The 12,048-nt window shown below is 39.3% G+C and overlaps 1 protein-coding gene across 1 annotated transcript in view; it reads left to right on the top strand.

The window, feature by feature from the left end:
• GPD1L (glycerol-3-phosphate dehydrogenase 1 like) overlaps positions 1-12,048 on the top strand; it is a 27,308-nt gene extending 15,260 nt beyond the window's left edge. The window contains exons 6-8 of the mRNA XM_087770787.1: positions 4,939-5,172; positions 5,577-5,683; positions 9,043-12,048. Coding sequence (XP_087626913.1) covers positions 4,939-5,172; positions 5,577-5,683; positions 9,043-9,139 — 438 coding nt within the window. The 3' untranslated portion in view covers positions 9,140-12,048. The remainder of the gene's footprint in view (positions 1-4,938; positions 5,173-5,576; positions 5,684-9,042) is intronic.

Here is a 12,048-nt window from a genome sequence, read left to right as displayed (position 1 = left end):
TCGCTCTTTATTTCTGCAAGCCTTTCTAAGCAGGGAAGATTTTCAATGTGGATGGTTGCTGAAAGGTTGGGAAAAAATACAGAAGGGTAACAGAGCACAGCTTTCCCTTACAATAATGATAATTTTAGGTTTGGAATTTGGTGTTTGAAGCATATTTGAATTCAGACTGTAATAATAGGTATTGCAGCTGGGTGATCATGAAAGAACATGTGCTTGATTGCTATTTATATACATATATATGCATATATATATATTGAATATCCACTTCATTTACTGTATTTATTTTTTGTGACAATGGGCTGATGGAGATGGACTGAAGTACAGAAATCAGTGCAGTGAAACTGCAGTCTTGCATCAGCTTGGAGACTGGCTGAATAGGCAATGGCAGTCACTTTACAAAATCTGATGATACTGAGGAATAACAGCTGTCTGCAGTAACTTGTTGGGTGTAGGAGCGAAAAGTGCTCGGCATGTTCTTCTCTATCAGGATATTTTTCTTTTGAGGACTGAAGCACATTTCACATGTATTTGTTGACCTTTTCTAAGGGTTGAGGTCAGAAATTAACAAACTTCAAATTTGGATAGTTCAGTTTCAAGGTGTCCAGTTGGCTTTACAGGCAGCCTGACCCAAGGCCACCTACAAGTTCCAGCTGCCATTTGCCAGACAATGAAGGGGCCTTCCTAGGAAGTGCTTAAAGGTTATGACACCACTGTAAGAGTACTATGTGCAGCTCTGCATACGTATGGATGTGCTCCTGGGTGCTGATGGATGTGGTACTGTAAAGTAGCACAGACCCAAGGTTATCACCTCTGAGGTGTCCTTAAGAGTCCTTAGTGCCTGTGCCGGTGTGTGGTCTTATAATCAAACAGCGCGGACCTAAGACAAGACAGAGCTGGTGTATGAACCTAGCAGCATACCTGAGAGGCAATATAAACATTGGTAGCTGCATTCTTGGTTGTAAACTGTACTGGAATCACTTACCCAGTGCAGCGTTGACAGGGGTGAGTGTGAGGGAAGAAGAAGGGAGAATCTAATCTCTGGATATAGCGAAATGGCCATGCTCTAGCTGCCTGATGTATTTGTTCAGGGGTCTGGAGAGTTAAACACCCTCAAGTGGCAGCAGCCAAGGACCAACATAGAGGTAACAGTTACTGTAGGAAGGAGAAGGAGCAGCAGCTGTGGTTGCCTTTCAGGTTGCTTCAGGCCCATCTCTAAATCTTATGGCTCCAGCTTAGCCTTAAGCAAAGAAGTATAACAATGATTTGTTGCTTACCGGGTTGTGTAACCCAGCATTATTACTTACAAAGGCGGTCCTGCAAAGCGTGTTGGATAGTGAGTCTAGGTACTGTAGAAGTTGATTGTGATTACTCTTTCCTGAGATTAAGTGGAAATGAAATCCATTATTTACATTCAAGTTTGCCAGGAGCAAGCAAGCAGTTTATGTTTAACCTCTCTGACAGTCCTGCTGATACTGTCTTTGATTTGTTGAGTCTTCGTTTGACCTCTCTCAGCCATAATGTGAAGCAAGGAGCTTCTCCAAGTTCATGTCTAAGTAAGAGGGAAAGCAGGCTGTGCTGAGCTGTGACACTACCACAAGGAAGGCTGGATGTCCCAGATGAATTAACATTTCTGCTTAGTTCTCTCATGATGTGTTTAATTATGGAGAGGTAATGGTTGCCTCAGAAATGGCCTCTGAAGCTGTCTTCATGAGTACTCCACAAACTTACTGTAAACAGAGTAGGACTGTAAACTGGGTATTTATGAGCACTGACTGTAAGAGAACAATCTATCAGCAAAGTCTGCGGACTTGTTAACCTTGGTTCCTTGGTCATCTATTGACCTTGTATTTGTGACCTCTAGCATGTTTGCAGCAGGTCATGTCCAAGTAAAAGACACTTTTTCTCCTTTGCTCTGACGTATACTGTCAGCACTGCCTGCCATCAACGTTTCTTTTCTGGAGTATAGCTTCACTATCCCGGTGATAAAATAACTTGAGTCCAGTCCTTGCTCGTGTTCTAGAATAACTAGGACTAACACCAGCTTCTGGATACCAGACCAGCTAAAGACTCGCCTGTTAGTGCAAAGTATTTTAGTAGCTTAAAACCATAGGCAATATAAAAACACCCTGTGCATCTTGCTTACAGGAAGCATGTTTTAATGTAAAAAGCTGTTAATGCCAACATGGGGGAGAATGTTTGTTCAAGCGTGAAGTGGTTTTGAGAGCTCTGAATCCCTCAGGCCAAGAGAAACACTGTGTTGCAGCCATTTTGGGGTGGTTGTGACAGTATTTTTGAGCCTTTGGAACAGTAGGTTTGTCTGTAGGCTAAAGTTATCCTTGCTTATTGAGCCGTCAGACCCCCATGTTGTGTATGCAGATACAGTCAGTCTTGGAGCTCACAAAACACAGGCTCTCTCCTCTTGCACAATGTATACCCATTGCATCTGCAGGAACTCTTCTAACTTCAGGTGTAGGCTTTGGCAGTGGCAGTGTTCAGGATCAACCATATTAGGTACAGAAAGATGTTTTGGCCAGATTGATACACGATCCTCCCCCCACCCCAGTCTGCTTCTCAGAGGATTGCTATAGTGCTAGTGCCATTAGGCCCTGTGTGGTAACTTGTGTTTTGCTTATGCATCTTCCTGAAACGAACTCAACTTAGTGCCTGCACCCAGAGATTTCAAGTACCAAGCTGCCTGTTTTGGTCTTGTTTTGGACAGAAAGATGACTCAGTCTCAAGTTTTATGAGATTTTTTTGTTGTTTTGTTTTTAATAGGAGTGGCTTGTCTTTCAGTAAGGTGTAACTTTCAATGTGGTATAATTCAGTTCCCTACAGAATATTAGACAGGAGAGAGTTGTCATAGATTCTTCAAGGATTTAAATGAAACCAGATGGTAGAGCTTGTAAATTCATAGTTGTGGCCTGAGGGTTACGTAGTCCAGGGTGTAATGGTCTCCTAGATGTGGGTGTGTGTTCTAGAGCATAATCAGTTGTCTTGTTTCCTCATTATTTGCAAACTATGTGTAAGAATATACAACGGAGACATTGTACAAACAAGGAGCTTAGTGTTTCAGTTAGACTCACAACTTCTCTTCTTCCCTACCCCATTTCCTCAGACATAACTAGTCTTGGTATGACTTACTTAGAACAATATTTCTGTTGCTCCAAAGACAAACATTGCAAAGGTAGAAGTAGACAACAAAATACCATAGGCCAAATCATATTGTAAATTATGATCAGGTAGGCTTCTTCAAAGTGGAAAGGAAAGTCAAAGCAGGCAAAGTTGGAGGGAAGGGGAAGCTTTAATATTGGAGTGTTCAAGAAGTACATGGAAAAAGCCCAGCAGTTGTTCAAAAATGTTTTTGTTTTTAGTTCAGTGCTAAACACTTGCAGACTTCACTTATGTGCAGATTCCATTTAAGTGGGTTATCCTGTCTGAAAACTTCTTAAATACCTGTTTGACTTCCTCTTGCTTTGCCACCAAATGAACAAATCTTGTGAGGTTGGTCTGGGAGAGGTGTCCAATGAAAACATACCTTGACTGAATCATCACAGCCAAGATTTAAGCCAAGATGATCTAAAGCACCAGCTTTAAAAATGTGATTGTCTTTTGCTGCTTCAGGTCTGATGCTGAGATATGTCTGCAGTTTTTAAGGTCACCTTTAGACCTCAGCTAGGTGCTCAAAAAGCAATGGCTCATCTTCTGACCTCATTTGATTGAGAGTTGCCTAGACACGACTGGCCACACAGCACTGCAGCTGCCTGCAGTTTTTGATTCTTGCAGTTCAAAAGAACAAAACAAAACCAGCTGTTAATCAGCTTGTTGTTTTCATTAGCAACTTCTGACTGTTGCTGTTTCTTTAGCAACAGTTAAAGGTAGTTTGGTTGGTTGGGGTTTTTTCCCTGCATCGGGTGCTACATTAGGTGCCATAATGTTGATTCTCCTGTGGTTTCTGTTGAGGTCACTGCTGCTGTTGTTGCATGCAGAAAGGTATTACTACATCTATTGCTTTCTTGTTTGCTTTATCAATACGTCAGAATGCCATCTCTTTTGGACTGTTTTGGTAGGGGGTTGTGGGTTTTTTTGGTAGGGGAAAACTAACCATGGCTAGTCTCTGACTCCCAGGCCAGAAAATAGCTTTTATAGTCACTTCACTCAAATGTGTCTCAACTAATCTCTATGTTTGTAAACCAAAGAAGGGACTCTATAGCTGATTGTTCACAAAGAAACAATACATTCTTTGTAGAAGGCTGTAACCAGGTCTAAGGAGAAAAAAAACCCAAAAAAACACCAAGCAACTTTTTTTGCTTAGGAAAGGTCTTCCTGTGTCATGAACCTTCTGGGAACCCTTGATTAACTATTACTGTTACAGGAACTCTGCATACTTAAAAGGGCTGAATAGGATTAGCTTGGCTGAATTCGGTCCCTTAGCATATCAGCATGGAAGTCAATAAATAGTTCTTAGATTCAGTATTACTTTAATCATAAAGAAAGTATGGATAAAAGGGCCGTGGGATGTCAGTCTAGCTTTACCCCTACCTCAGGGCAGAAACAGCTCAATCTAGGTAAAACCTTGTTTGAGTGTAGTGTAACCTGTTTGTTCTTGAAGATAGTCAATAATAATAGCTCTACAGCCTCTGGGGCAACTTGTTCCAGAGCTTTAACCATGCTTTTATCCTTGGAAATACTTAGTAATGTAAGACTTGTCTTTTTTTTTTTTTTTTTTTTTTTTTTAAAGGTTATCCCATAAACCCCAAAACAAAAAACTCCCCCCCAAAAAACCAAAAACCAAAACAACAACCTGGCCTTACATTAATAAAGTATTTGCAGTTCTTAAGGACATCTGCACTCTGTCTTTTGGTGTCTTCTAGGATTCTGTAAGCAATAATTGACTAATTTACCTTTTTTTTTTTTTTTTTTTTTCCCTCTTCTCATTAGAATATAGTGGCAGTAGGAGCTGGGTTCTGTGATGGCCTTTGCTGTGGTGACAATACCAAAGCTGCTGTTATTCGCCTTGGCCTAATGGAGATGATTGCCTTTGCCAGAATTTTTTGCAAAGGACAGGTGTCTATTGCCACTTTCCTGGAGAGCTGTGGAGTCGCTGATCTCATCACAACATGTTACGGTGGCCGGAATCGACGTGTAGCAGAAGCGTTTGTTAAAACTGGAAAGGTACCTTATTCACTGGGTGAAATCCATTGTTGGAAGTACTAGCACTCCTGGTTTGTTGGAGTAATAGTACAGTTATCTGAGACATGCTAGCTGTACTGAGTGAGTACCCTTCTCTTTCCTCTCATTTTTGAGTGTGTTACAAGGCTAGAATGAGTGTAAAGGTGTTAAAAAGGAGGGGTGATTAAAAAAAAAAAAGCTGGAGGGATAAGATGTTGGGAGATGCAGATTTAAGAAAGAGAATATTTGCAAACAATATAGGAGAATATATATGCTTACTCAAGTACACTTTTGAGAAAGGAAAAACCCTCATTAACATCTTTTTTTTTTCCCATCCAGATGATATTGTCAGGGTTACGAAAACTTTATCATAGCTCTCCTTTTCTTCCTCTCCCCCCGTTGTTTAGTCTATTGAAGAATTGGAGCAAGAAATGCTGAATGGTCAGAAACTGCAAGGACCACAGACTTCTGCAGAAGTGTATCGCATCCTCAAGCAGAAAGGAATGCTGGAAAAGTAAGTAAGAACAGATAAAACAAGTTCCACATGCCCCTTTTTTATCTCCATAACTGTTTTTTCATTTTTGGTCTTGATATCTTCATGAAGGTAATAGCAAAAAAGAAAATCACTGTAATAAGAGTAGCTTAATCCCCAGTTAAAAATCACAGAGAAGTGAGTAAAACCTCAAAATAATATTGCTGTAGATAGAGCTAATAGTGTGACATTAAATTTGTGAATGCTCTTGTGTTTACAGAATGTATTATTGCCTCCTGCTATCATAGAAAAGCATAGCAGAGTGTGTTTTAACATGTGAAAAGAATAAAATACATGAAAATGAAGCTGATCTTCCTAAAGAGACTTGTGAAGAGGCTCTACAGCTCATTTCATAGTAGTAAATTCATTGCTTATCTCCAAGGAGAGGATCTTTGTTATTAAGGATCTGTATAGTTGATCAGCTGAATAGAGTGTCTGCTTCTATCCACATGGATTCTAGCTTAGATACTGCAGTGTTCTTTCCTAATGTGACTTCCAGTTTGCTGTAGGATAAAACCTGCCATCTGCTTGTGCAGGTCAGGGTTTTTTTGTGGTATGAAATTAAGCAGGTTGTCCTGGCTTCTTCATTTGTATTCGAGTCAGAACATGTATGATTCCTAAAGCCACACACACAGTTGTCTCCTTATGAGATTAAGGGATGCATTATTTCTATCCGTTCCTGTTTGTAGAGGAGGCAAAATCAGAAAATAAATGACTGCCAGTCAGAAGACCAAGCCTTGTTACTTTCTTTTTCCAAAGCAGTTTTTAAAGTCTAGTTTTAATGGATCAGCTACATTAAGTTCCTTGTTTTTTAATATTATCTTTGGGAATAAGGCACCTGTCTCCCCAGTGTACAGTAATGAAGCTAACTGCAAAAAAAAATCTAATTAAAATCCTGGCTTCAGTCTTTGCTGTTTATGATTCCCTAAATGAGACAGGATGCTGTGTTTGGGGTTTGTTGGGTTTTTGTTGTTGTTGTTGGTTGGTTGTTTTTTTTTCCCTGTTCTATCTTAGAACAAATAGAGTGCATTATAGAAGACTTTGGGTGTGTTTTTAATGAAAGATAGGAAAACAGAGAGTTGCTAATTTCTGTTTGGTATACCAACATGTATGTGTCAGTTCTGCATAAAAGGTCTCATTCAACAAGAGTTTTGAAAGCAACTTTCAAAGTGTTTTTCAAAAACTGTCTTGCTACTGCTTTAAAACACAAAACACAGTAAAACAGCCATGGTTTCAAAGTGAAGAGGTAAGAGTCTAGTAGGAGTAAAATTTCATACTCTCACCCTACAAGAAGAGTCCCAAGGCTATGCAGAAACATGCAGAAGTCAAAGTTCAGTAGAAGAGCCTTGGTAGCGGGGTTGATGCCTATTGATATTTACAGTGCAATTGATTTTTTCATTTCAACAGTTGTAGAACTAGTCCTCTTAATGTGCTCAGACGTAAGATGCATTTCGAGTTTGCTGGCCATGAGCCTGCAATCAGCCTTGATTCTGCTTTCCCCGTGTGAAGTGCAGCAGACCTGTGCACAGCAGAGTCATGTTCTCTGTTATAAACAGCAAGACTTATGTATCAAGATGTGGTTTGTAGCAGTGGTGCTTCTTCACTGAGAAGTAACTGCCAGTACTGTATCTAAAGCTGTGTGGAACTTGGTTTTGCTTCAGAAGGCTCATGTGTTTTGTGGCCACCCCTATAAAATCTCACATAGGCATAATAAATTTTATTTTAGTGTTTAAGTTTTTACAGTAAAAGCAAATTTAGCCCCCTCCCCCAGCCCAATGTATTATACAAAATCAGTGATAAGTGAGGCATGTTACACTTTTGCATTTATTAAATTTTTTTCTGCATATTTCCTAGTAAGGGTTTTGCAACCTATACAGTGTAGCATTGGATTTGAAAGAGCAGCTATGTGACTATATGCTAATTTTGGTTCCACCGATGAAATAAAAACAAAAATCAAGTCAGTTGGACTGACCTGAAATAGTTTTTGCTATTGCTGCTATTTTTGTCTTGTTCTCCACAAAAATAAATCGAAAGAAATGGACATGCATTCATAGCAGGACATTAAAATGCTTCAGATAATTCAAAATGTAGCATGCAGTAATAAAAGCCACAGAAACAATGGACTAAATTCACAAGCATGTCCATTCCCCCACTGTTTTTCCCCCAGTAATGCAAAGTATTGCATTCAGGCAAGTACGAATCTTGTATCTGCCCCTGCGAGTGCAGTAGTCACCATGCTGTAATGGTACTCCTGAACGGCTCACGGCTTCTCTCGTGACCTCTGGTTCACTTTGGCAAGTCTAGTTCAGAGCCATGTGGTGATACCAGAGTTACCTCAGTATAACACATGCTGACAGAGTGTATGGGCAAGCAGATACGGTGCTCAGTACTGGCTGGGGGTTCTGCTCAGTGCTGCATTTCTGCATTACAGGTAAAGCTTTAGAGCGACTGATGGGACCACTCTCCTGAGGAGAAAGTCCTAGTCCAGATGTAGTCTGAATCACTCGGAAATTAACTATTTCACCATCTCCAGTGCTCCTTATGTTTTATTTCAGTCAAAATAACGTAGTGTGTTTGGTCAAAATTGATCAATACAAAAGGCCACACTGAAATGGCATGTTTATTCTGGTGAACAGATAATTAATCCCTAAAATTCACCAGGCTCTGTGTGAAAATGGGAGTTGTCTGGCTGTCACTGTCCAGGATGGACAGAAAGCAAATGTAAATTTCTGTAATGCATCTTGGCTCTAACAAGCCTTCAAATTATCAGAGAAGCCTGAGTAATTTGAGGGTTGTTGGAAATGTGGCCAGTTTAAAAAAGAAAAAAAGAAGAGATAGAATTTCGTGTTTCAAAATCCACATTTAATTTTGGACTCTTTATAAAAACTTGACCTTCAATTTCTTCTTGGGTCTCTTTGTGTTGTGTTCTGCAATTGTATTATCAAAGTATTGCTCAGAGATAATGCATAACTGATGTGCCAGTCATCCTTTTTAACCATAGATGAGTGCTGCTATAAGAATGTCAAGGAAAGATGCAAGTGTTTTTTATTTTTTAATTTTTTAGATCACTTAATCGTTGTGCCATACATAATGAATGTTGCAGGCTCCATTATAGCTAGCTAGGCTTCTGAGAGTGACTCATTTCAGAGGTGCGTGTAGGTTCTGTATTTATCCAGTGCTTTTCAGCCCAGCCTTAGCACTTGACAAATACTAAAAGAAATGGATTTTTTCAGTCTCTCTCTTGCCCCTCCCTCTCCTCGCCCCATTTTCTTTCTTTCATTTAAGAAAATGTTACAGAATAAACTTAAGCTGCATTTGCTTTCCCCACCCTGTTTCCTCAGGTTTCCACTATTCACTGCTGTGTATCAGATCTGCTATGAAGGGAAGCCGGTCAGAGAGATGATATCCTGCCTTCAAAGTCATCCAGAGCACATGTAAAATCAATCAGGCCATCGTACTAATGCAGCTCACTGCCTTTCAAACTTATATCTGGGTTCAAGTGGATGTATCATTAAGCTTCATTCAAAGCTGCTCTACTAGGCAACAGTAACGACATGAATGTCTGTGAATGGGTGTTTATTTTTTGTTTTACAGCCTAGTTTGACATAGCATGCAGCGTTGGCTTGGTGATTGTTGTTTTACTGGCTAAAATACAACTGTTTTAAGATGCGCAATGCAAAAATTGCACTACATATCTAGTGCATATACACAAGTGTACTTTGTGTGGGTTCCTACACCATAAAACACAATGTTTTGTTGTCTCTTATTAAGGCCTAGTCCAAAATCCACTGGACACCATGGGAAGAATCCCACTGGTTTTGATGGAGACTGAATTGAGCCTGTAACCTTGAAATATTAGGAGTCTTTCTATTAGAACTTGGTTTTATTCTGCATACACATTGGAATTTTAACATTTTGCATGTTTATGATTATATTAATTTAAGCAATATTAATGCAAAACAAGTGGTAGCAGTTATTCAGAAGGCTACAGGGATATTTTAATGAACTCTGGTGAAGAATATTTTGATTTTTGAAAGTCTTTAAAACTGTCGGACTATTTTGAAACGAGTTTCTAAGTGAATTTAAAGTTTTTAATTACACTGTTTTAAAGGGAATATACTAGAAGGGGGATCATTACCTCCCCTTCTGTTTTTTAATCTTTGCATTTTTGTATTTCTCTGTTTCTCCCTTGCTGTTCCCAGGAGTTAGGCTCTTCTAGAATCCCATTCCCCCAAACAAGTGGGAGATGTTGACCTGGGGATTCTGAACCCTGGAGCCTAGGGTTCATTTTAGTGTTGTACCTGTGGTCATTCTTCTGGTATCATTTGGTGGGTGGGGAAGGAGACTCTTGGGTATCCCCTGCTCAAAATTGTCATGCTGTGTTTCTAGCTCAACTATCAGCTACAAAGTGTTGCACTCCACACAACGCTCCAAGGAACGTTTGGGGAATTCCCTGGTAGATTATACTTGTGTTGTCAAAAGAGTTAAGTGCCAGTACGATGACTGCATTCATTTCAGTGCCTGCCAGTGACTGACACGTCAGCTGGGCTGTAGTCCTGAACCAGCCTCCCCAGAGAAATGATGAATTCTGAAGTTACTCTTTCACTGGACAAAACTTTAATGGGTGCTGGATCAAGTCCTTTATGACCAATCTCCCAGAAAGCTTCTCAAAGGCATCTTTCTCTTTTATTCCCCCGGTATCTCAACTAGGTTTTTTTCAGGCACCTTTGCTTTATCAAGGAGGTTAATTTTATTTATTATTGGAAAATTTGTGATTTTATGGAGTTCGGGGGTGGGGTTGGCTTGGTTGGGGTTTGGTTTTTTGTTTGTTTTGTTTGTTTGTTTGTTGGTTTTTTTAAGAAGGTTGATGCAAGAAAATGAAATCTGTCTTGCTTTTCTTGTATACTAAACTGTAATTTTTTTGGTGAAATATATGCTAGGTACATAAAGAGTGGACTCATTCTTGAAGCTGAGAGACAAGGGTTAGCATTGAGATTTACAGAGCTCAAGAAGAATGCCCATCCGCTCTGAATATCCACTCCAAACCTCTGAGCAGTATCAGAACTGTTGTTCACTGTGCTCAGTGATGTTTTTAGACCAGAAATCACGAGCACAAACCCATCCTGAAGCTTTACGTTGTCATTCAAAACTTGCTAAAACAAAGTGGGTGCCTGGTAATAATTGTCATACTTACTTAAGTAGCCTGGATTACTCTGAAATAGGCGAGCATTGGGGCAACTTTGTATAAACAGGAAGATGCTTCAGCTCAGGGTACCATTTCTTGTGATCCTATAACATTTTGCATTAATTTTTGGAAGATCTCGTGAATGTCCTCAGGTATTCAGGGATGTGAAAAGTTATTTTGCCTTATTTCTGATTCAGTGCTAAATATAACAGATAATGGCCAGAAGTTAAGTAACATCAGATGTTTGTGGCAATTGGGGAAGTCACTGGTAGAGCTGACTTGGAGGAAGCACTCTGGTTAGACAATTAAAAGGATGTTTTAAGATTGGAAGCACTGTTACACTAACGCACACGTGGAGCATACACTCCTCATTGCTGCATAACTTTCAGTGTGTCTGCTTATGCTTTGTGTTGTTTTTTTTTTAATGCCAAGCTGATTGGCTTTGCCTTTATATGTGTATATATACATATATATATATAAACTTCTTTTTACATGCAGTATGTAGAACAGTAGCATTTTGTAAGATACATAAAGGGCTATATGAGCTAAATGTGGTAAATTAATATATATTTTAAGATGATTTCTTTATTATTCCAATACTACTTCTACCACTGAGACCCCAAAATCTTAGTTGTTCTTGTTTTGTACAGAAGCCTATTCTAAGGCAAATCCAGAGAAAAGGTTTTTATGGAATTCTTTCCTCCGGTCTATAATTATATTCTTGTTCTTTTCAGACAAAAAGTGATGTTTCAGTAACTAAAATAACTTATTTAAATTTCTACAGATACTTCACCATTTGTATTTCCTTTTCAGTGCCTGAGAACATTCAGCTTGGCACTAGATATTTTTCCCCCACTAATATTTACTGCTCATTAAAAGACTGTGATATGATACTGGAACTGAGTGGCCAGAATCCTCTTCTACAAACACTGTTTTGCCTGGTACTGGGATAGTCTTACTGAAAACGCTGTGTAAGGTTTTTGCATACAAGATCGTAAATTTGTAACTAATTCTTGATTTATGAACGTTAATTACTAAGGAAGGCATTATCTTCTAATGATACATACTGCCCTAGACATGTGTACTGATTTTTGTTTAAAGATTGTGAATGTATGTGCATTTGAAGAGTTAGCACAAATAAACATTTTTGTCTTGGGAATCA

This window comes from Nipponia nippon, unplaced genomic scaffold (assembly GCF_047370975.1).
Source record: "Nipponia nippon isolate SJK-2023a ecotype South Korea unplaced genomic scaffold, ASM4737097v1 scaffold_1, whole genome shotgun sequence".
Classification (NCBI taxonomy): Eukaryota; Metazoa; Chordata; class Aves; order Pelecaniformes; family Threskiornithidae; genus Nipponia; species Nipponia nippon.
The sequence above is the reverse complement of the archived record's forward strand: the minus strand, read 5'-3'. Positions and strand labels throughout refer to the sequence as shown.